The following is a 25,830-nucleotide window of genomic DNA, read 5'->3' as shown; positions in this document are numbered from 1 at the left end:
TTTAATGTAATTGAACTGATTTTGACATTAGAATCTGCTCTGTAATCCTGTTATTTTCTGTTATTTCACGATATCCGTCTGGAAACTTTGCTGCGGGTCCTTTTACTGTTCTTTTTTACAGCTTTGTTTGAATCACCCAGAGGTGGTGCGTCCGTAGAAACCTCCCCTCCGTCTCTCCCTAACAGCGGAGAAGCAGCTTTCTGTAACGTGAAAGTGGATCCAGCAAACATCAAGGTCTCAAAGTGTTTTTTCAAATCCAGATGGGATCAGGGAGGAATGAGTGAGTGTGTGTGTGTGTGTGTGTGTGTGTGTGTGTGTGTGTGTGTGTGTGTGTGTGTGTGTGTGTGTGCGTGTGTGCGTGTGTGTGTGTGACAGACTGGAGTACTTACTTCCCCCTGTGTTGCAGGCTTGCCTCGGTGGAGTGGATTTACATGTAGTGCCACTGCCCGTCCATGCCCATGTTCATCCCCATGCTCCCCATCGGCCCTGACGAGAGTGAAACAGCACCAACATGATGTCAGACCACACTGTGCACGAACGAGCTTCAGACAAAAGGAGGTGTCATCACATTCGTGTCTTGTTCTGTATCATGTGAACATGTAGAGCAAAGCTTTGGTGTCTGTGACTTTAAGGATCTGTTTCAACTAAAGAGACAGACTCAGGGTTAGTTTTCCTTTCTCTGTGGTTCTTAAAAAGTTTCCCGTCCACTTGGCCTCGACGCCTAAGTCTCTGCGTCCACAGGAAACCCGGTGCAGCGACTCCAAACGCTGTAGTACCCATGCCAGGCCTGGAGGTGGCGCTGTAACTGCCAACAACAGAAGAAGAGACGGGGAGACGCTGTGGAGAATCCAAACACCGGAGAGTTTCTCTCCAAATCCTCCTCCATCCTAGAGACAAACGTGTCCCTGGTTCTGGTGTTTGTCTCTAAAGATCCTGTCTTCAGGCTCCAGGAACGCCGGCTGCAGTGGACGGGCGACTGAACCGGACTGAAGTTGTGCGGTTACAGGACAACACGTCTCCGTGTGGACGGGCCCTCGGTCGTGTGGTGATTCACACTGAACACTGAAACTTTGGCCTCATAGGAAACAGGGGGCTTGATATTTCTTTGCCCACTGACGTTGATGAGTCCAATCATCAGATCGATGGCATCGTTTTGTGTGTTTGGTCAGTCAGGGGCTTTACATGCAGCAGGACAAACACGCTGGACAGTGACGACGCTTCATCCTCATTATTGTGAAACTTTGACGTCAAAAGGTCTTAAGATCAACATTACGTTCAAATGACAGACCAACCACAGACTCCTGCCTTTAGGCGATGCTCTGCTGTGGTCAACAATGTTAATGTTATGTCTGTCTGAAACTGGCGCCACAGTGGTGTGGTGGTTGGCACCGTCGCCTCACAGCAAGAGGGTTCCTGGTTTGAATCCCTGCTGGGGCCCTTCTGTGTGGAGTTTGCATGTTGTCCCCGTGTCTGCGTGGGTTTTCTCCGGGTTCTCCGGTTTCCTCCCACAGTCCAAAGACGTGCAGGTGTTCGGTTCATTGATGACTCTAAATCACCCGTAGGTGTGAATGGTTGTCTGTCTCTGTGCGTCTCTATGTGTCCTGTGATAGACTGGCGTCCTGTCCAGGGTGGACCCCGCCTCACGCCCGATGTCAGCTGGGATCGGCTCCAGCCCCCCCGAGACCCCGACAGGGACAAGAGGCTGAAGATGATGTCTGTCTGAAACTTGCATGGCCTGGTAAAAGGTAAGACCTGATCTAAAGTGTCGATGGTTTAATAAACGCTCACCTCCAGGTCGGAGACCCATGTGCTGCTGCCCATCAAGAACGAATCCTCCCATTGGCTGGCCGTCTGGACTGTACGCTGTGCCCTGACTCACTGTGAGAGAAGAGGAGGAGGAGGAGGTTTGTCAGTGGGAGAGAGATCAGATTGGATATAGTCCAGACTGGATGAGGTGTTCATGCCACTGCAGCCTGAGCGCAGTGCAGCTCTACCTGCTCTGTTGGACTGGTCGATCATAGGCTGGACTATTCTCCTCCTCGCGTTGATGAACCTGGAAAAGAGCAAAGACGTGTGAGCTGCTGATGCACAGGTGAGAGTGTGGAGATAGTATTAATATAAAAAACAAAATCAATACGTTTCCTTTAGTGTTTCCCCTTCCTGACCACGACACACACACGCGCTCGTGACAGAGTATAAACTAAAGAGTCACTCTCGGGCTTTTTAAGAGCGTTTGGCATTTTTCCTCCGGTCTCATCCTGTAACTCAGGGCGCCCTCCCACTGTTCCTCCGTCCCGTGCCCCGTGCTTTAGGGTCCTTGTCCCCCCCTCCAGGCCCGTTTGTACTCACACTACCTGGGCCTCGGAGAATGCTTCTTGCTGCCTATACGTCATCACGCCGTAACACGTCACACGCATTGATGACGTCATGGCGATGCGTGGCTTTGTTTCCAGATCTTTCCGTAGACCTCGGAGTTTTTGTGCGTCTTGTCGACTGTTTTTGAATCTTTTCATCGACCAAATCTGCAGTAAACACTCCACCTCCGCATCACACCAACGTCAACCTTTCACCGCCATTGTTTTAAATGTCCGCGCATGGTCCCTCCTTCTTTTTTCTACGTCCCAACAGGCGCACAGAAAATGACCTCAGAACCGCCGTAGGCCTCGTGCTCGTACACGTGAGCACGCTCGTGCTCGTACACGTGCGCACGCTCGTGCTCGTACATGTGCAAACGTGCTTTACTAAAGCCCACCTCTCCCAAACGGGCCGTGGACGGCAAGCGTGCCGCTCCTAGACGTGGTACGGTTGCACTCACACTGGTCAAAGGAACCAGACTTTAGCCGTGAAACGTGCTGGGGCACGGGACGGAGGCACAGTGGGAGGTCGCCCTGAGTCTCTAACTTTGGTGATACAACAAGTTACAAGTCACAGTTCATGAAGAAGGAAAGAAACAACCAGTAACTCAACAATGAGCTGAGAACAGGCAAAGATCTCTGAAGTCTTCAATCTAAGTCATGCATAATAAGTATTATATTTATATATTATATTTATATATTATATTTATATGTTATATTTATATATTATATTTATATGTTATATTTATATATTATATTTATATATTATATTTATATGTTATATTTATATGTTATATTTATATGTTATATTTATATGTTATATTTATATATTATATTTATATAATATATTTATATATTATATTTATATATTATATTTATATATTATATTTATATATTATATTTATATGTTATATTTATATATTATATTTATATGTTATATTTATATTAACGGTGTCTGCCCCGTCTCTGACTGGATCATCAGAATTATAACGTTTATAAAAATGAATTATTGATTGAAGCCGTGGAGCTTCGCTGTGTGTCTCCAGGGATCGGACTCATAATGCAGGTTGTTCCTGAGGCACCAGCAGAAAGTCCCATCTTAAAAACAATATTGATTTGTGTTTAGCCCCGGAGCCTCGGGCTGTGACGAGGCTAACTGCTCTGTCGATGTTCGGTTATTGATACGTGCAGTGGACACACACACACACACACACACACACACACACACACACACACACACTCCAGTGAGTGACGCTTGGATCCTGAGCTGAAGTCTAGGCTCCTCTTGAACCGGGAATTTGAATGATCAATGTCAACTCCAGGTTTGAACTGTGCTACAATGATGACACTGAGGGCGCCCTCCCACTGCGCCTCCGTCCCGTGCCCCGTGCTTTAGGGTCCTTGTCCCCCCCTCCAGGCCCGTTTGTACTCACACTACCTGGGCCTCGGAGAATGCTTCTTGCTGCCTATACGTCATCACGCAGTAACACGTCACACGCATTGATGACGTCATGGCGATGCGTCGCTAAGCGCACATAAAATGACCTCAGAGCCGCCGTAGGCCTCGTGCTCGTACACGTGCCCACGCTCGTGCTCGTTCATGTGCAAACGTGCTTTACTAAAGCCCACCTCTCCCAAACGGGCCGTGGACGGCAAGCGTGCCGCTCCTAGACGTGGTACAGTTGCACTCACACTGGTCAAAGGAACCAGACTTTAGCCGTGAAGCGTGCTGGGGCACGGGACGGAGGCACAGTGGGAGTGCGCCCTCAGAGTGTTCTCCTGCAGTTTAAAAACCTGATTATATTCAGGTTCAGGTCAGTCACCATGGAAACAGCGTCCCCCGGGTCAAACCAGAGTTAAAAGACTTAGAGAACTCCTTCAGTCCCTGATTCTTCCTCATGGAAACATCTTCCCAGGTTAATATCGGGTTTTGCATCTGCACATGCACCGTGGGTTCGATCCCCCCCACTCCGCAGCAGCATCACGCTGAATCAGACATCATGTGCGTGTGTGATATCTGGGTGGAAATGAGAGCGACCTACCAGTTGTTGACTTGCAGGATGGTGAGGCCGGTGTCTTGTGCTAGCTGCTTCTTCTGTTCCTCTGAGGGGTACGGGTGCTGTCAGCGACCAAAAGAGAGAACAGTCAGTAAACACAGATAAACACACACCGAGCGTTAACCATGAAGCAGCTCGCATTAGCTCAGGGACATGTAGGGAAACATGTGTCCCTCTCAGGATCACACCGTGTCCCAGCCTCTCCATGAGCGCTCAGAGGACGGACCCGGACCACAGTTTGGCCCCAGAACACTTCATGCGAAAAAAGCGCGTGCCATTGTGTGACAGCATTTGACATTATTTGACATTGCTTGACAAACGATCGGGTGGGATACAAAGAGGCACAATGGTGGCTTTTGTTCGGGGCCCCGATAAGGTTAGGCCCCCGGTGAACCCCCGATGCCTCCGCCTCGCTCCACCTCCCCATCTCCCTGTCCTCCAGACCTCATCCCTTCACTGCCTCTGTGTGTGTGTGTGTGTGTGTGTGTGTGTGAGACAGAGACGTGGGGAGGAGGGCGGCAGATGGTAGACAGAGGTGATCCCTGTACTGAGAGCAGGGTCATGGGCCAGGCCCCATTCTACTGCTGTCAGAGCAGCAGCCACCTCCTGTGGTCATCGGTGAAGGATGAGCTTCCAAACACTTCATTTTTAAACTGCCTTTCAGGCTAAGTATACACACACACACACACACACACACACACACACACACACACACACACACACACACACACACACACACACACACCAATCTTCCATGGATAACAGTCCTTTCACATGGTGGCAGCGATCCTTTTTAAATCATGACTCAGGGTTCGTCCACACGACCGTCCACTGGTCTTGGTCCTGGTCCTGGTCCTGGTCCTGGTCCTGGTCCTGGTCCCGGTCCTGGATTCTAAATCTCTGCGTCCACAGGAAAGCAGGTGCAGCGACTCCAAACACTGTAGTACCCATGCCAGGCCTGGAGGTGGCGCTGTAACTGCCACAGAAATACACCAACAACAGAAGAAGAGACGGGGAGACGCTGTGGAGAATCCAAACACCGGAGAGTTTCTCTCCAAATCCTCCTCCATCCTAGAGACAAACGTGTCCCTGGTTCTGGTCTTAGTGGAGACTTTGCTGCTGTTCTGGACTCTGATGCACCCATCACTCTGCAGTTAGTGTCCTCACTGAGCAGAGGGTGCTGCTGGGAGCCCCTTCACTCTGCAGTTAGTGTCCTCACTGAGCAGAGGGTGCTGCTGGGAGCCCCTTCACTCTGCAGTTAGTGTCCTCACTGAGCAGAGGGTGCTGCTGGGAGCCCCTTCACTCTGCAGTTAGTGTCCTCACTGAGCAGAGGGTGCTGCTGGGAGCCCCTTCACTCTGCAGTTAGTGTCCTCACTGAGCAGAGGGTGCTGCTGGGAGCCCCTTCACTCTGCAGTTAGTGTCCTCACTGAGCAGAGGGGGCTGCTGGGAGCCCCTTCACTCTGCAGTTAGTGTCCTCACTGAGCAGAGGGGGCTGCTGGGAGCCCCTTCACTCTGCAGTTAGTGTCCTCACTGAGCAGAGGGGGCCGCTGGGAGCCCCTTCACTCTGCAGTTAGTGTCCTCACTGAGCAGAGGGGGCTGCTGGGAGCCTCTTCACTCTGCAGTTAGTGTCCTCACTGAGCAGAGGGTGCTGCTGGGAGCCCCTTCACTCTGCAGTTAGTGTCCTCACTGAGCAGAGGGTGCTGCTGGGAGCCTCTTCACTCTGCAGTTAGTGTCTTCACTGAGCAGAGGGTGCTGCTGGGAGCCCCTTCACACTGCAGTTAGTGTCCTCACTGAGCAGAGGGTGCTGCTGGGAGCCCCTTCACTCTGCAGTTAGTGTCCTCACTGAGCAGAGGGGGCTGCTGGGAGCCCCTTCACTCTGCAGTTAGTGTCCTCACTGAGCAGAGGGTGCTGCCGGGAGCCCCTTCACTCTGCAGTTCCCTATGTGTCCTTCTCGTGTCCCGTATGTTCACGTGAGAGACTTTGCAAACACACTTATTTAACCACGTTGAGTGAATGAGTGAGAATGAGAACAGATGAGAGAGGATCTAGTTTTTACAGACACAACCCGCCTGTTCCTGCTCAGCAGCCACAGGCGGGTTACTTAATGGTGAGGCCAGAGCTGAAATAGGTGTCTCTTGCAGATTTATGGACTTTCTTGCAGAAACGGATATAAAAGAGTAAGTTCTGCTGAGTCCAGGAGAATATGAAAAGAAGGGGTGAGACCTCAGAGGCCAAATGCACCAGTTTGGCACTAAACCTGCTTCTGGGTCAGAAATATTTGATAGAAGAGGAAGTGTTGTGTCCACCTTTCACGTTACAGGGGACTTTTTACTCGCACATCTCCATCACCAAGTCTCTTTCTCCGTTTACATTTTACTTTGCAGAAAACAGGAAGATGAAGGTGACGGTGACGGTGACGGTGAGGTCCGAAACAGTGCCGATCCCCTGTTCCACATCCTGTCACTGGCTCAGTTCCTCTTTAATCTCCGGCTCACTGCCCCACCCACTCAAACTAAAGAAGATTTTAAAGATTTAAATAGGAGATAGACACTTAGATGACATGGGAGTATTCTATAATATAACTGAAATCACAAATATATGAACCAACAAACACGGCTCTCACAGGTAGAATTTGTATTTCTGATCCTCGTGTTGATGGTAAAACAGAATTAAGATGTTGTAGATGCAGCAGTTTTACATATAAAATATAAACATGTGATTCAATCTTTAATAGCAACTGAGGAAATGTAAATCCCGTCGACTTGGACGCGACACTTGCGACCTGGAGGTTCTCTAAACTCAGGGCTGCGTGGAAACCAACAGTTACGAGCGCTAATGGAGCGATAATGAAAGATATAATGAATCCAAAGCTTTCACAGCTGTTTGCTCTATAGCGTCCTCAGAAGGGGATCTTTTAAGGGACTTCAGAACGGACCACAAAAGCAGGAGGCTACGGCCAGAGGTGGACAGAACCCCACCCCCCCACCGCTCACCCAACGGCCGTCCAACCGCGGGCCTCACACTGAACGTCTGACAAAACATAATCCCGCTCTTTTCACACCCTCAACGACTGATGAATGCTTGATCGCTTGGGTGTTGCAATGGGCCTTTCAGGGGCCAAAGTCCCCGTGCACACTTTTCATAGACACATCCTGCCGCGGCCAACGCTTGTGCTTAACAAATTAAGGCTGAAAGGGAGTGGGGGACAGAGAGGGGATAATTCAATTATCCCTCTTTTTTCATGGGGAGAATCTAAAGGCAGCTTTGGAAAGGAAGGGATTACTCAGAGTACAGGAGCTGTATGGGCCTTTTACAAACCAAACAACTGAGGCCTTATACACATCTGAGAGCGGGAGAGGTAGGAGCGCTGATGAGGCGGCGCGGCGTTGGTGTTTTGGACCGCGGATGAAAGGTGACGCTCTCCTTGTGGGGACTTGCTCACCCCTCCTCACAGAGCTCCCAAACAAGCTGCTGCGGCTGAATGGAAGTCTTACCGTGGAGCGGCGTTTCAAAAAAAAGACCTTTAAATGTGAGTTTGTCTTTGCTTTGTGCCTGAACAATGACACAAAGGTGAACCTGAAGTTGAAGTTTGAAGATGCCTTTGGGAACTCCGGCCCGTGGGCTGATGGAGGGGCAACGTTCAGACAACGTTCATTTATAGCTTTAAAGGGAAATTACAGCGTAAAATCATCTTTTTCTGCAAATACACTCATCAAATAATCCTAAAAGACAAAGATTAAGGTGGAAATCCAGGAGAGATGCTAACAGCCGGACGTAGCTAACAGTGGTTAGCTCGGGGCAGCACGGTGAAGGCATTCAAAGGTCTTTTTTAACCACTAATGCTGCTGAAAATAACAGCAAACCTCTGCAGCAGCATGAGAAGAGTCCCTACACACAAAACAAAGCAGCAACAGCGTAGTTAGTGAAGCCGCTGGTGGGTTTGAGTCTTTTTGTGGTGGTTTTGTATCTTTTTGTGGTGGTTTTGCATCTTTTTGTGGTTGTTTTGCATCTTTTTGTGGTGGTTTGCATCTTTTTGTGGTGGTTTTGCATCTTTTTGTGGTGATTTTGTATCTTTTTGTGTTGGTTTTGCATCTTTTTGTGGTGATTTTGCATCTTTTTGTGGTGGTTTTGAGTCTTTTTGTGTTTGTTTTGTATCTTTTTGTGGTGGTTTTGTATCTTTTTGTGGTGGTTTTGTATCTTTTTGTGGTGGTTTTGCATCTTTTTGTGTTTGTTTTGTATCTTTTTGTGGTGGTTTTGTATCTTTCTGTGTTAGTTTTGACTCTTTTTGTGTTCATTTCGCACCAATGGGCTCTTTCCTTTGGGATTGACTTTGGTGATCCACTGTAATGGACTTTACTATGAGAGGAGCTGGTACAGGGGCCAGTAGGTAAGTCTTTAAAACACTCTTTAATAAACTCTGGGTTCACTAACTACGCTGATGATGCTTTGTTGTGTGTGTAGGGACTCTTCTCATGCTGCTGCAGAGGTTTGCTGTTATTTTCAGCAGCATTAGTGGTTAAAAAAGACCTTTGAATGCCTTCACCGCGCTGCACCGAGCTAACCACTGTTAGCCACGTCCGGCTGTTAGCATCTCTCCTGGATTTCTCCCTGTTAATCTCGGTCTCTTAGGTTTATTTAATGAGTGGATTTGGGGATGATTTTACGCTCTAATGTCCCTTTAAGTGACACTGATGCAGGGCTGCTGTTACAGAGAAGGAGACAACAGTGTGTGTTTGAAGTCTGCAGCTCCATGTGGCTTCTATAGGAAGCTAATGAACAGGATCTGGGGCAGGGTCTCTTACCGTGAGGTGCTGGAAGAGCCACGCTCTCATTATGTTTGTGGCTACTTTGGGAAATATGCCTCGTTTCTTCTGCCTCTTCTTGTCCTGGTCGTCCTCGTCTCCCGTGCCCGGCGATGCGAGGCTGTTGTCGAGGGCGTCTCCTGCGATCAGAGACAAGTGGAGTCACGTTACAAGAGAGCTTTAATCTGGCGCTGTCGCCTTCATCATTCTCTGGGAACACGTGCAAACGGGAACGGGCGGGCCGAGGAAGATCGCAGCACACGAGTCTTCCTCTCACCTCCGCTCGACTCCCCGGCCGTCGGCTAATGAAGAGGAGTTCTCAGAGTGGGAGCTCCATAAAACCAAGAGCTATTAATCCAATCTGAGCCGCGCGTTTGACATGAGCTAATGGCTGCAGGATCTGTGCGCCTGACGTGGAATAATGAACGCACAAACTGCAGTCGGACTCAGTGCTGTGTGCTGACATTTGCATGTGACCTCTGTTTGAAGGAAGACGAGTCATTTCCTCGTCAATGGAGGACGAAAAACAAAGACTGCTGCTTTCAAGTGCCCTGGAAAAGACGCTCCTTTTACCAGAGCGTTGTGTTGAAGTGCGTTTGTTGTTGTTGGTGTCGTAGTGGAATGAAACACGGCCGACACACAGATCCTGACCTGCTACTTAAGGGAAAACCATGTCAGACGGAAGAAGATTCATCCAAACACAAACGTAAATCATAATATTCTGTGTTTTTATCATGAACAGTAGGTTTTTAAAGACTAAAGAGATGTAATGTTTCTGTTTCAGCTGCATGAACTTGGTCGACACTCATCTGAAGCACATCACCTTCACTGCCTAATAAAGCCGACTCAAAGGTCAAAGGTCGTCTCGTCTGTCTCGTCTCGGCAACGCGTGGAACAGGAGTAATCTACGCGCTCCGCAGTGGAGCTTAGAAGAAGCCTGGTTGGTGTCAGACTCCAGCTCCATCAGTCCTGGTCCGTGGTCCGTTACCAACCCAGAACCCTCGGTATCAGACTTCCCCTTCATCCCTCACTTTAATGAAGCTGCTCACTTCTGCTTCCTCCGCATCACAACCACCTCACAAACATCCTCTCACAGTGAGACGGAGGAAAAGTAGTCCCTGCCCTCACATCCTCCCGTTTGACTGTAGCTACCGTGCATCTCTAACAAATCCCTCAGCAGCTCTTCGGTTTGAACCGAGGCTCAGAACCGGAGGTGATGGCGCCGACTCCGTAAGAGCGCCGCGGCTTTGGAACGAGCTGCATCAGAGTCCTCTTTGAAATCACTGCTTCAGACTCACTTTTACAGACTTGGCTTCCTGTGATGTCGTCTTTTTATCATCTTTTACCGTCTTTTAGCATTTTTTGAATCTTCTTTTATCGTCTTTTATCATCTTTCATCGTTTTTTTTGTCTTTTATCTTCTTTTCATCACCTTTGTATCGTCTTTTTATCGTCCGTTTATCGACTTTTATCGCCTTTTTATCGTCCGTTTATCGACTTTTATCGTCTTTTTATCGTCCGTTTATCGACTTTTATCATCTTTTATTGTCTTTTATCATCTTTTATCGTCAATTTATCGTCTATTATCATCTTTATTATGTTTTTAATGTCCGTTTATCGTCTTTTAACCTTTTTTTAATCTTCTTTTACCGTCTTTTTTATCAACTTTTAATCATCTTTTATCGTCTCTTTATCGACTCTTCTCATCTTTTCTCATTTTTTATCATCCTTCATTGTCTTTTAATCTCTTTTTATCTTCTTTTATTGTCTTTTATAGTGTTTTTAATGTCCGTATATCGTCTTTTTATCATCTTTTATTGTGTTTTATTGTGTTTTTTTGTCTTTTATCTTCTTATCATCATCTTTGTATCGTCTTTGAATCGTCTTTTAACATTATTTCATCTTCTTTTATCGTCTTTCTCATCTTTTCTCATTTTTTATCATCCTTCATTGTCTTTAAACCTCTTTTTTATCATTTTTTATTGTCTTTCTTTGCAGGCACCTTAAGCTAATAACAATTTCCTTTGTCCATGAATGACGCCCCTTCTCTCTATCCAATGATGTGTGAATATGGTGACGTTGCTCCTACAGGATTTCTTTATATACATTATATATAAATACTGTTTAAGTGTATTTTCATTTACGCTGTAAACTTTAAACTGCTTTTAAAGGTGCTACCAAATAAAGTTATTATTATTATTAATCACCATGTGAGGGGGTGATCATGTGCCATATCTCCACAGGACGTGACGGCTCCATAATTACACAAACATCAAACCGGGCTGTTTGAAACAAGGCGTTCATTTGGGCACTGAGGCAGAACGTGTGTGTGTGTGTGTGTGTGTGTGTGTGTCTGTGTGTGTGTGTGTGTGTGTGTGTGTGTGTGTGTGTGACAGACAACGTCAGTGTCGGATTTCCTTCCAGGCTGCAGCTCGTGCCGTCAGCAGTGTCCCTGTTTGATTTCAGCAGGAAGTTGGCGTTGGCGTGGACCGAGGCGGGGGGGGGGGGGCTGCCTTTAAGCTGAGACGTCGGCCCCTGCCAGCGAACCGACCCCGTCCCCGACACAAGGGCCACTCCGCTGCCTCTCCCTCTCCCTCTGCTCCATTAATTGTGCATCAGCCGAGATGATTTACTTTTAGCAGTGGTGGTTGTTTCCCGTGCCCCGGAGGCAGAGCAGCCTTGAAAGCTTGCCTGGAGGGCATGTGAATAATGCATCTGAGAGACCCCTCCCCCGAGGCGGGACAGGAACCCTACTTTTCTTAAGATTGGCCCCGGCGTGTCTTTTTGTTTTTAGAGACGCATCAATCAAACGCGCCTGTATGAGCCATATTCATGCATAAATATTTCAGCTAATGAATATTGACATTAAAAAGGACGTGTTCAGGGACCGCGGGCTCGGGGGGTTGTGGGAGCTCTGACGGATGGTGTCCAGCTCAGAGTCACGGACAGGGCGCCGGGTTCACGCCGCCTCCGTCCACCGCTCTTTACCTTGTGTTCGCTTCACCTGCACGTCTGTGAATGTTTGAGAACAGGGACGTCGTCTTCCCTCTGAACCAAACTTCAGTCACAACAAGAGAAGATCCTGATTCTTCTTTTAAAGCACGACTGAAAAACACGAACGCTAACGGGACTCGGACCTGACTGAACTTCTTATTTCAGTGTTAAATCCTGTCCCTCTGACTCTGGGACGTCCTTTCTTTACTCTTTTATATTTATTATATTTATTTATCAGGGACTACGGATGCAAATGAGCAGCTTTGCTATAATGCAGCGTGTTTACAGAGACGTGTAATTATCAGTGTTCATTAATGTGCACTGTCCCCATCTTAAATAAAGCATTATTATTGTTATTATTATTATAATTATATAAGTGATGAGGCTGGCACATCTCTATCTCCTCAAGAAAAAGGGCAAATTCATTAAATCTATAAAGGCATAAATCAAAAAGTAACAAACAATGAATAAAATAATAATAAACAAAGACTTTTATAAGTGATAAACACACGTCTACACTATAATACGTGCATATAAATATATATATACTGTAATAAAGCGTCATATTTGAGTGGTTCTGCAGTATTTGTACAGTTACTTTTAAAAAAAAGGATAAAACGAAAGAAAAAAGAGAGCTGGAAAGAAAGAGGAGAGGAAAGGAGGACTCGCTCGGCCTAATTATATCTGAGGATGCACGCCGTCCTCCCCTCCACGCCCCGTCCCGTGCTCCAGCGAGGGAGAGCCTCGGGGCAGATCCTCCGCTGCACTAATCGCTCCTGACTGTTCCCCGGCAACTCGGCCAATCTAACCAGTGTGTGATGGTGCAGTCTCAAAGTCATACACCCGTGCAAGTCTCCCAAGTCTCCCCCCCCGCCCCCCACAGCCTTCACCCCTGCCCCCGCTTCTGTCTTTACACCCCCCCAACGGTCCACCATGCCCGCCAGTGTCTGCCCGGTGGAGGGGGTGGGGGGGGGGATAGAGGGGTGGCCATTACCGCAGGGATGGCTGTGAGTGTGTTGTCCCGGGGCTAAGAAGAAAACACACACACACAAAAACAGCACCTTAAGACATCAAGAGTCTCCCTGTTCCTATGACCTCAGCCTCGCTCAGACACTTAAGATTTCTCTTTCCTGCTACGTGCTATTTAGACCGTTCCAACGCAGCTACTCCGTGTTTCCACGCATAAAAACCCGATTATATTCAGGTTCAGGTTCAGACTCTGACCGGGTCAAACCAGAGTCCTCATCCCCTGGTTAACAGACCCAGAGGACTCCTTCAGTCCCTGATTCTTCACGTGTGTAAGCAGCGTTCTCTGGGTATTATCGGGTTTCTCGTCTGCGCACGCTCCCCACTCCACTGCAGTGGCTTTAAACCCCGAAACAGGAGAAACCAGGAAGCAACGGCGCCCAAAAAAAGGTGAAAACAACAACAATAACAAACCCAAGGAGGACGTCACCATGGCAACCAGCATCAGTACCAAGAAGAGCCGTTTGTGTCCTGGTTGTGTCCAAAAGTCGGTCATTTTGCCCACGCTGGTGATTGAGACAAAGGTGAAGGTGGAAATAAAGGCGTGTTCAGAGCAGCTGGATGTTGGTGGAGCTCCACCTACTGTACCGGAGGAAGAGTTACTCCCTCATTTCACCGTTCAACCCCCGCACATGGACACCAGGGAACCTCAGTCAGCTGGTTGTTCCCTGAACCGGGGGAAGAACATTTTAGGGAACTGATGGGACTGGAAACACGCTCTAATTCTAATTCCCGATACTTAAAACTATCGATGCATGTGTACTGCATGTGTGGACACGTGGGAATTCTTCACATTTTTTTTTCTTAAATCCAGTTGTCTTTTCACTCTCGTCTCCTCCACAGCCTCGTCTGACTGCAGCTCCAGGGCGGGGTATGCGTGGTGAGCTGGATGCCGTGTCTATAAGACAAAGTGCGGAGCGCCTGGCAGAACTGATTGCAGCTCTCCCAGCTGCATCAGTGATGCAAAACCAGCGCCTGTCTAATGAGCTCAGCGGTGCAGGATCCATCACAGTGACACCTCGGGGCTCCTCCCCTTATTAGACATGATCCCCAGCTCTGAGCGGAGGAGTCTGACACGTTTCCAAGACAAGTGTAAGAAGGTGAACGTGACAATTAGAAGCCCCTGATGGCGAGATGCAACTCTGTAGAGCTGTTTGAAGCCAAGCAGTTCCTGTCTGCAGCGCCTGCACCGATGAGTGTCCGTCGTCCCCCTAGCTTTCTGAAGAGCTAAAATGGAGCTCAAAACCTACTGGTGGCTCCGGTCCTCCCCACCTTGGTCGTGTCAGACGTGGCCTAATGGCTGAAACAGAAATGGGCAAAGAAGCGGAGGGGTGGAGTTGAGACGAGCCAAACAAAGCATACTGTCTCCTGTAACGGCATCCACCTCCTGAAACACCAGAACCTGCAGAACCTGCTCCAGAAACACCAGAACCTGCAGCACCTGCTCCAGAACCACCAGAACCTGCAGCACCCGCTCCAGAAACACCAAAACCTGCAGCACCCGCTCCAGAAACACCAGAACCTGCAGCACCCACTCCAGAAACACCAGAACCTGCAGCACCCGCTCCAGAAACACCAGGACCTCCAGCACCCGCTACTAGAAACACCAGAACCTGCAGCACGCACTCCAGAAACACCAGAACCTGCAGCACCCGCTCCAGAAACACCAGAACCTGCAGCACCCGCTCCAGAAACACCAGGACCAGAACCTGCAGCACCCGCTCCAGAAACACCAGGACCTGCAGCACCCGCTCCAGAAACACCAGAACCTGCAGTACCCACTCCAGAAACACCAGAACCTGCAGCACCCGCTCCAGAAACACCAGGACCTCCAGCACCCGCTACTAGAAACACCAGAACCTGCAGAACCCGCTCCTAGAAACACCAGAACCTGCAGCACCCGCTCCAAAAACACCAGAACCTGCAGCACCCGCTCCTAGAAACACCAGAACCTGCAGCACGCACTCCAGAAACACCAGAACCTGCAGCACCCGCTCCAGAAACACCAGGAACAGAACCTGCAGCACCCGCTCCAGAAACACCAGGACCTGCAGCACCCGCTCCAGAAACACCAGAACCTGCAGTACCCACTCCAGAAACACCAGAACCTGCAGCACCCGCTCCAGAAACACCAGGACCTCCAGCACCCGCTACTAGAAACACCAGAACCTGCAGCACCCGCTCCTAGAAACACCAGAACCTGCAGCACCCGCTCCAAAAACACCAGAACCTGCAGCACCCGCTCCTAGAAACACCAGAACCTGCAGCACCCGCTCCAAAAACACCAGAACCTGCAGCACCCGCTCCTAGAAACACCAGAACCTGCAGCACGCACTCCAGAAACACCAGAACCTGCAGCACCCGCTCCAAAAACACCAGAACCTGCAGCACCCGCTCCTAGAAACACCAGAACCTGCAGCACCCGCTCCTAGAAACACCAGAACCTGCAGCACCCGCTCCAGAAACACCAGAACCAGAACCTGCACCTCCCGCTCCTGCAGCCTGATCATGTTTAATGTTCCTTGAACCAACTCTGTGTTTGGTGAAAGTGCTTTTAAATATTTAGCTCCTTTATCTTTGAATAAACTCCAGATCGTTTCATCAGCAGGATTAAGGACTTTCTGTTCTGTCTCTGATCTGCTCCTTTTTCATGTTTAATGCTCTTTTATTTTGTTGTTTTATCATGTTTTAGTTGTGTGTCATGTTTAGTTGTGTGTTGTTGTGGTTTTAAATGTGGAACTTGTGAGTTTATGCTGCTGTCTTTGGTCAGGACTCCCTTGGAAAATGGGAATATTCCTGCTTAAATAACACAAATACAAAAATGCATCGCTGGCATTTTTATCTTAAAGCTGCAACCAGGATGTCCCCTTAAGATTCATAAAACACGGGACGTGATGTTGAGACTGTCCCATGTGCCAATAGATGGTGTGCACTCACATGAGCGTGGCATGGGAGATCTGTTCCTAAGGGTGGGGTTAGATGTCAAATTTCTGGACACATCCTCAGTAGTGTTCCTTTGAGTCGACGGGTGTTTCGGCCTTTAATCACTCTACACCCTCATCACAGGTGGCCAGCTACAGGGTGATCCAGCCTTAGCTCGTGTCCCATGCCCAATCATTAGGAGTAGCCTAGCTGTAAAATGGCTAATATCCCAAGGGACTACAGCTGACCGCATACCTAAAATAATAATGTCAAACAATAATCATTCTTTAAACATGAATAACATCTTGTTTCCTGTGAGCGCAGACACTCTATGCACGTCCCTTTCCCTTCACATCCATCCTTTATTTCATCTCTTCCTCTTTAAAACATTCCTGACGTCCACAGCGTGACGGATGCTAAAGGCGGAGCCGCCCGCGGCCTCAGTGAAGCAGCGATGTCATCGGCATGTCAGCACCTCCACCTCCCCACATTCCTCCCTCCTGACTCCGGGCTTCAGATGTGACAAAAAGATGCAACACATCGTCTTCCTTACAATCCATTCCTCGACACGACTGTGCAGGATATTCCAGTCACTCCCACTGCCCTTTTGTTTTATCCGAGGCTTTGTGATGGACATTTAAAGCCTCCCCCTTGTCCTCCCCCCTTCCAAACATTCCTTGGAGAGCTCAGCCCCCTTTGCTGCGGTCACCCAGGGGGTTGAGCTATCAAAGGGAGCCCTCTCTGCATATCACACAGCTTACAAGGCAACAACCTTCAGGGGAAGGAGCTGCAGAGGGGGAGGCCGCCCCGACCCAAACCACCAGCCACACACTGTATGGATCATGCACCTGTGGTTACGCAGCTCTGGAAGCCACCATCACTCAAGTGTTCCCAAATGACAGTGGATTTTAAAGCATTACTAATGACGTCTCACTACACTCAGTGTTTCCATGCATAAAACCAAGATTATATTCAGGGTCAGGTCAGATTTTGGTTTCTCAATCACCATGGAAACATCGTCCCCCGGGTCAAACCAGAGTTAACAGACCTAGAGAACTCCTTCAGTCCCTGATTCTTCCTCATGGTAACATCTTCTCATCTCAGGTTTCTCGTCTGCGCATGCTCCCCACTCCACTGCAGTGGCTTTAGACCCGGAAACAGGAGAAACCAGGAAGCAACGGCGCCCAAAACAACAACAACAACAAACCCAGGGAGGACTTCACCATGGCAACCAGCATCAGTACCAAGAAGAGGCGTTTGTGTCCTGGTTGTGTCCAAAAGTCGGCCATTTTCCCCACGCTGTGTTTGAGACAAAGGTGAAGGTGGAAATAAAGGCGTGTTCAGAGCAGCTGGATGTTGGTGGAGCTCCACCTACTGTACCGGAGGAAGAGTTACTCCCTCATTTCACCGTTCAACCCCCGCACATGGACACCAGGGAGCTTCAGTCAGCTGGTTGTTCCCTGAACCGGGGGAAGAACGCTTTAGGGAACTGATGGAAAACACACTGAGTGAGAACCGTACAATCACTGACTGTGTCCTTTTCTCCGTATTGTCATTACATTTTTAAGCTTTCGTGATCATTCTGGAGTTTTGAGATCCTCATTCACACCTTTGTCATTTGTAATTTTGAAGAACTGGGACTTAAGGGTCCCTAACTCGTCCACATGTCCTATAACCGTCTTATTTCCCTCTCGTTCCCTAAAATGTTTCCCGTCCACACGGCGTCTTCTCAAGAATATCTGTGTCCACACGAGACCATTGAAACCGCCGCTCTAGTTCCCATGCCAGGCCCGTATGTGGCGCTGTAACTGAAATACACCAAACACGGAGGAGGAGACGCGGAGCATGCACAGAAGCACGAACTGTGTTGCCAACTTGGCGACTTTCTCACTAAATCCTCTTGGCAACGTTTCTTTGTCAATAATCTAGCAACTGTTTCTGGTGTTTCTGGAGTTTCTGGAGACTCTGACGCACGAACCGCTCTTCGGTTAGTGTCCTCAACGAGCAGCTGGTGCTGACGTGAGCCCCTTCCCCGTCCCAGAGCACCAACAGGTGGTCAGCACTCAGCACTCACAGTGTTTCCATGCAGTTTAAAAACCTGATTCAGGTTCAGGTCATACTCTGGTTTCTCAAACACCATGGAAACAGCGTCCCCCGGGTCAAACCAGAGTCTTATACCCAACAGACTGTACCTCATGAACATGGTGAGTACCGAACTCATTATAAACATGTCGTCGGCATGACACCTTTAATGTATGGAGGCTACCTGCTCCAAATGGGATTAGCATCATACGCCTCTAACTGCACTTTAGGTCCTCTTAGATGGTGCGTTTGACTCTTCCCCGGCATGAGAATAGACTGGAAACAAGGCCAAGCGGCCCGGGGAGAAGCAGCAGGTAGCATGCAGCAGATCCTGCAGCAGCAACCGCAGCTCTGATCATTCTGCCCTCTTCTCTGCCTTTGTTCCTCAAACATAAAGTACTCTGTCCTTACATCCCTGCGGGGGGCGTTCTGCGCTCCCATTCCCTATGCATTCTCTCCCAGGTCAAAAGGGCACGGACCTTGGGTTTTCCCCCACTGCTGTTTAAAGAAAAAGACAAAAAGCCCAAAGGACAGAAGCTATTTCCACTGTGGCCTTTCTCAGCTCAGCTCAGATCACAGTTTCTCGATACTGAACGCTTCAATTAAGATTCACCCAGACAAACATTTGCACGCCCTGTGTATTTCAGTTGAAGTTGAGAAGCTAACATCATTTTAAGAGTGGAGTTGATTTGTTTCTGACTGTCTCTTAATCCTCTGAGTTTCTCTTGTCTTGCAAAGCATCCTCCCATTGTTCTCAGCACTGCTGCGCTCCTTGATGCCTGATGGGCAGAGGGTGGAAAGTTGCTTTAAAGTCCATTCTATTTTTACTGCACCCGAAGGGGAGAAAAACAAAAACAAGCCATAAAACCCTTATAGCCTCCAATTAGCACATCAGAAATCACATTAAGTGCAGGAACACCAGGGTGACAGGAGCGGGAGCGGGGCTGGAGACGGCTGCAGACAACAACAAGAGTCCACTCACAGCACGCTTCAGCGCTGACTGTTAAAGCGAGGGCGCCGCAGCTGCATGGGGACATCCACAGGAATCGCTCTTTTTTATTTTCTTACTTGAAGTCTAAATCTTTTGCATGCATGTATGGTATATTTGATGCCTTTCTTAGTGCACAGACAGTTTGTCGTTTACTGTAAATGTCTCTTAACTAAGAGGATTCACCCACTTTGGTACGGAGGTTGCTTCAACTCCAAACGTCCCCGTGAAACAACATAAAGGACAAACCTCACGGTCCTCACTAACAGCTCCGGTCTGTCTCTGTGCATCCAGCACGCAGCCCAAAGTGAGTGTGTTCACACTGCAGATTTAAATCTAAATCACTCACAAATATAAAGTTTCGTTTGAGGAACAGAGCGCTCGGTAATTCACTGAGGCTGCAAACAAACTCTGCTCAAACAGAAGAGATTCGTTGGGACTTTTTCAGTCACAGATGAGATTTTTGTGTCTGAAACATTCCCGTCACAGCGACTGACATCAGGGCTGAGAGAACATCCACGTCATTAACACAGCAAAAGGGAATTTGTGTACAGTTGATACTGTTTTTGACATAAAATAATACACGGCCACCCCGACCACGTGTCTCTCATAAACACGTGACAGCCACGGACATTTAGTGTGTCAGCAGGAGAGTTTTGGTGTGAGTCCAAGTTTGATTTGGGTAATTTTTAGATGTTTAAATGTGCCCTAAATGATCTGCTTGTGTTGGCCTGAGGACCCCACAGCATGGGAGTTTGGTTTACAGCTCAGAAATCCTCCGCTGTTTCACAACTGCAGGATTTATTTTGCGCTCTGTCCTGTGTATCGATCACAGACTGATGCGTATTAGGGGTAAATACTGCAGGAGCAATCCTCACTGAACTAAAATGACCTGTTTTCATCGATGCAATCAAGATGAAATAAGCGCATGAACTCATTTCCTCCCCCGTCAGCAGGCAGCAGCGCCGTGTCTCACAGAGAGGTCACAGGAAAGTCAGAGCTTTGATATGAAAGAGGACGCAGGAGGCCTGCTGCTGCTCTTACCCAGCTCACTGGTGTTGTCGCCGCTCTGAGAGACGTGTCCCCCGCTGGACGGTCCTGGGGTGCCTACGGAGGGCGTGGAGTGGGCGTCATCCATGTCTCTCCAGGACGCCGGGTTCTGTGAGGTCGGGGAGAGTTCCGCACACCAGGGGACAGGAGATAAGGAGACCGAGGAGGAGAGGAGAGGAGAGAGGAAAACAGAGATGAGGAAGGTCCAGCAGGTCCAGTATCAGCTCCATTATGCAGTTTCCCAAAGACACAAAGAGAAGCCGTGTGGCACGATTAGCATAGTAAGGCATCGACCGAGGTGCCGAGACTGTGACACAACAACAACATTACCATTCTGTCCAAAAGGGAGGATTCAGTGTCGCTGCAGAGAGAGAAGCTGAGAGAGTTCAGAGGCTGGTTCAGAGACTCTGCGGCGTGCTCACACTCCTGTGTCCCGGCTGTTTCTGTGACCTGAGCCGAGGAGGACCCTGTATTTATGGAGCCTCTCAGACGGCCGTAAGCCCAGAGCACACACAGATCTCCCTCTTCAGTCTATCTGCGTCAGCTGTTTGCCGGATGGTGATCAGGTGAAGAGCTCAGCAGATGACAACAAGAAGCGCGGGGACAATGGCGCAGTGTGAATCAGGCCTCTCAGCGATGGCCCCTCTTTTCTTACGCAGCCACACAATCATTACAACTCCTAAGCACACACAGCTACTCAAAGACGGGCCATGTGTTTCCACGTTTATCAAGCTAATGAAGCTCCTGTTTCCCAACACCCCATCTGTTAAAACCCAATTACCAGGAACAAAGGGCAGCGGACCCGCGTGTGTGTGAGATTCATACACAGATGAAGAGAATTCTAGAAATGCTTTTGTTTCCCTCTTTTCCTCTCACTGTTCCACACGACGCACTCGTTTAGATGCACAACAGTAACCGGGGAAACTCCTCCTCCAGGGTCTGTTTCTGCACTTTAATCATCAATAATCATGGAGACAGTTTTTTCTGTAACAACTATTACGGTAGAAATCCAGGAGAGATGCTAACAGCCGGACGTGGCTAACAGTGGTTAGCTCGGGGCAGCGCGGTGAAGGCATTCAAAGGTCTTTTTTAACCACTAATGCTGCTGAAAATAACAGCAAACCTCTGCAGCAGCATGAGAAGAGTCCCTACACACACACACAACAAAGCACCAATGGGCTCCTTCCACTGTAATGGACTTTACTATGAGAGGAGCTGGTACAGGGGCCAGTAGGTAAGTCTTTAAAATACTTTTTTAATAAACTCTGGCTTCACTAACTACGCTGATGACGCTTTGTTGTGTGTGTAGGGACTCTTCTCATGCTGCTGCAGAGGTTTGCTGTTATTTTCAGCAGCATTAGTGGTTAAAAAAGACCTTTGAATGCCTTCACCGTACTGCCCCGAGCTAACCACTGTTAGCCACGACCGGCTGTTAGCATCTCTCCTGTTAAGGTTGTTACATGAAAACAAACTGTGGATTATTTGATGATAAAAGTGCAGAAAAAGACCCTGGAGGAGGAGTTTAAGTGGCTGTGTTCAACATTACACACCTCACAAAGGCACGGTGGGCCCAACACCGGCTGCTTTAACCACAGACTGTATTATGATTATATATCATATCATATATAATCATTATAGAGTCTGTATGGCTTTAACCAGGACAACGTCTTGGTCCAACATGTGCTGAACTTTAAAGCATATTTTCTGTTTTCTTCAATTTTTCAGGTGAAGCTTCATCTCAAACACGTTTTTCTTCTTATTATTATTATTATTTACTTACAGGGTTGCCAGATACTGTGACAAATATCCCTCACAATCATACTGATTTCCTTCACTGTAAGATCAGGGGATCAGTGGGAGACGTGTCTGAGAGGGAGCGCCGCGGGAGATCAGGTTAAAGACTGGGAGAGTTGGTCAGAACGCCACGAGCAGCAGATCTACGGTAACGAGCCGCCGCGGTGTCAGGAGAACGCAGACGAATCCAACAATCACACAGACTGTTTTACACACACACACACACTCACACACACACACACTGCTTTCAGCCCCTGTAAATGACAAACAGGTCGCGGTGCACATGTTAACATGCACGTATGTTACAGCGCTGTTCATGTCTCTGCACCCAGAGGAAAACAGCTCATCCATTCTGCAGCAGCCGTCAGGAGGACGCATCAGCACGCACACACACACACACACACACACACACACACACACACACACACACACACACACACACACACACACACACACACACACACACACACACACACACACACACACACACACACACACACACACCAATGCTGGGCTCTGTCACTTAATGCAGGAGGAAGCGTATTAGGAACTGCATTCTTCAGAGCAAAGAGAACGACGTGTGTTCATGGGTCAACACACACACACACACACACACACACACACACACACACACACACACACACACACACACACACACACATATATCCAAACATAAACATGCAAACATGAAAAGGATTAAATAATAAACTATTGCTTCTTTCTTTCTTCTCTATTTTCCTCGTCTTCACATTTTTCTTTTTCTTTTTAAATTAATTTAATTGATTTATTCCTTTTGCTCTGCATCTGTTATTACATTGTTTCTATTATTATAATGGTTGAAAATACCTTTGTCCTGTGAATATTATCATATATAATAAAATATGATATATTTTGTTCTCTTGTTTTGAGCAAAGAGGACGGATGTTCATGAAGTCTCTGAGGTCAACGCTGAGATTTCTTTCCCCTGCAGCTGCAAACAACGTTTATTTACCTCAGTAATTATATTTAAATGTATATTTAAATAAATGTGTAAATAAGAAGCACAAACGTAGAGTTTCTCAGCTCGTTACAGCTCATGAGGACCCCGTCTTTGGCTTTAAGGCCCATTTGACTTTCTCAGGATCTATTTTCAACCTGTAAAATTTAAATTCATATCAAAAATCTATTTCTATATTTTAGAAATATTCACTTATGCTCCACGACCTCAGCTGCTCAGTGTTGAGCAGTGACGCGTGGGTCATCTACGGCACGCCGACCCTTTAACCACAGCCTCGTTCACGGAGCAGCTTCCACCGCGTCCACAGGAAACAACACGAGCTGATTCAATCTGACATGAAAGAAAGTCTGCAGAGGAACGAGGGAATCTGTGTTTTCTGCACTCAATAATCCCAAACACTGATGCTGCTGTTACTGTTACTGTTACTGCTGCTGCTGTTACTGCTGCTGTTACTGCTGCTGCTGCTGTTACTGCTGCTGTTACTGCTGCTGCTGCTGCTGTTACTGCTGCTGCTGCTGCTGTTACTGCTGCTGCTGCTGCTGCTGCTGTTACTGCTGCTGTTACTGCTGCTGCTGCTGCTGCTGTTACTGCTGCTGCTGCTGTTACTGCTGTTACTGCTGTTACTGCTGCTGCTGCTGTTACTGCTGTTACTGCTGCTGCTGCTGTTACTGCTGCTGTTACTGCTGCTGCTGCTGTTACTGCTGCTGCTGCTGTTACTGCTGCTGTTACTGCTGCTGCTGCTGTTACTGCTGCTGCTGCGGCTGCTGAATCTGAATCTGAATCCTTTGTAAACGGACACAGGTGCCATAAATAGGAAGAGGCTGTGTAAAGTGCACAGCAGGGGGGCGGCTGACAAAGAGCCCCTGCACTCTGTCTATAATAATCCTATTAGCAGAGAAACACCCGGCTGAGAGGGAGGGAGGCCGACACACACACACGCTCACCGTCGGGTCTGAACACTTTAAATCAGGTTACAAAGTCTCGTTTACGTTAAAAAATAGGATTTAAACATCTGAAAACAGCCGTTTCTCTCTCTTTAGCGTAACAAAGTCTCCTCAGAAGGCCTGACACGCTCCATACAACAGCATCTCATTCAAACGAACACCAAAACTCACCAAACCCACAACTTTCCCTCGGTTTAAGGATGTTTAATAAGATCGTTTAAAAGGCTAAAATGCAGCTGGATCCCCCTGTCAGGTTCTCTCTGCTCTGTCAGTGGATCAGATCTTTTAAAATGAGGCAAATCCTGTTGAGAAATGTGATTTTTCAACCTTTTAAAACGAAGCATTTGTGTTTTTGCCTCAGTCACACGTTTAATCCGTCGCTAAGACGCGAGAAAAATCCACCAAACACAGATTTTTCACTCATCAAATTGTTTCATCAGGTTCATTTTTAGAGGAATGAAGAGGTCAAACTTCCACTGTCCGGCTGTTAAGACGTGACGTAACACCCTTTCAAAATAAGAGTTCTTCTGGATGAAAAAGAAGAGAAAATCATAATTGTTTTTTGTTTCAGCGGAGCGTTTGGACCCGGAACTCTTATTTTGAAAGGGTGTTAGGTCAGACTGAACAGGCGGACATTATTTAAAAATGAAACAATTCCAGTTACAAACTATTACAAATATTATTTTGTGTAGAAAAACATGTTTAGTCCGAGGTCTTGTGTCGTTGAATGGGCCCTAAACTCCAGTGGGAGACAGAGTCCCAGGGCCCTGACATGTAAAGAAAGAGAACGCGCAGGTTGGACTCACGTGGTCGGCGAGGTTGGTGGAGGATCCGGAGAGGTCGTCGAAGTCCGACTTGCAGACGTCCCGGTCCTCGATGACGAGGTCGATGGGCATCTTGCCCTTCAGGCAGCTGATGTAGCGGTGGCAGAAGTTATCGCAGAGCTCGTGCACCTGTGGAACACAGCCTGTCAGTTAGATGTGTTAGAGTCCGGCGTTGGGTGGGAAGCTGCGGATCAGAGCCGACCTACCTTCTCCAGCTCCAGCAGGTGAAACCGCAGCACTTGAATGGCCTGGATCATCTGAAACAAACACACAGAGACACGGATGAAGCCGGGCGCCACGGAGACGACGACGTTTGCTCATGAACAAAAGAAAAGATGTTGTTTTTAGTGTTAGTGTAGGAGCAGGTATGTGACTCCTCCATGCATCACATCAGTCAACACTACTGCACATGGACTCGTTCACTGTGTTTACAGACGACATCTCTCCGTTTACGTGACTGTTACATTGGTAAATCTTCATTTTAAGGGAGTGACGGACATTTACAGCCACCGATATCTGTGTTTTTAGGAGCATCTGTATCGGTCTATATCTGTGTTTAGGTGCATCTGTATCGGTCTATATCTGTGTTTTTATCTGTATCGGTCTATATCTGTGTTTAGGAGCATCTGTATCGGTCTATATCTGTGTTTTTAGGTGCGTCTGTATCGGTCTATATCTGTGTGTTTAGGTGCGTCTGTATCGGCCTATATCTGTGTTTTTAGGAGCATCTGTATCGGTCTATATCTGTGTTTTTAGGTGCATCTGTATCGGTCTATATCTGTGTTTAGGTGCATCTGTATCGGTCTATATCTGTGTTTTTATCTGTATCGGTCTATATCTGTGTTTAGGAGCATCTGTATCGGTCTATATCTGTGTTTTTAGGTGCGTCTGTATCGGTCTATATCTGTGTGTTTAGGTGCGTCTGTATCGGCCTATATCTGTGTTTTTAGGTGCATCTGTATCGGTCTATATCTGTGTTTTTAGGTGCATCTGTATC

The 25,830-nt window shown here is 47.9% G+C and overlaps 1 protein-coding gene across 2 annotated transcripts in view; it reads right to left on the bottom strand.

Annotated features, from left to right (window-relative positions):
- Window positions 1–427: 427 nt before the first annotated feature.
- The window catches only part of meis2b (Meis homeobox 2b), a gene marked incomplete at its 3' end in the record, with an annotated part of 29,499 nt that continues 4,096 nt past the window's right edge, over window positions 428–25,830 (bottom strand). Inside the window, exons 4-11 of one of the 2 annotated variants that reach the window (XM_083934416.1) lie at window positions 25,040–25,090; window positions 24,816–24,962; window positions 20,269–20,383; window positions 9,214–9,353; window positions 4,397–4,473; window positions 1,968–2,053; window positions 1,789–1,878; window positions 428–486 (exon numbers count right to left, since the gene is read on the bottom strand). In XM_083934416.1, coding sequence (XP_083790542.1) covers window positions 428–486; window positions 1,789–1,878; window positions 1,968–2,053; window positions 4,397–4,473; window positions 9,214–9,353; window positions 20,269–20,383; window positions 24,816–24,962; window positions 25,040–25,090 — 765 coding nt within the window. The remainder of the gene's footprint in view (window positions 487–1,788; window positions 1,879–1,967; window positions 2,054–4,396; window positions 4,474–9,213; window positions 9,354–20,268; window positions 20,384–24,815; window positions 24,963–25,039; window positions 25,091–25,830) is intronic. The other variant, XM_083934417.1, reaches the window with a different exon arrangement.

The sequence above is a fragment of the Echiichthys vipera genome (genome assembly GCF_963691815.1).
Source record: "Echiichthys vipera genome assembly, chromosome: 19".
In the NCBI taxonomy this organism is placed as follows: domain Eukaryota; kingdom Metazoa; phylum Chordata; class Actinopteri; order Perciformes; family Trachinidae; genus Echiichthys; species Echiichthys vipera.
Note: the sequence above shows the minus strand (reverse complement) of the source record. Positions and strands in the feature narration are given on the sequence as shown.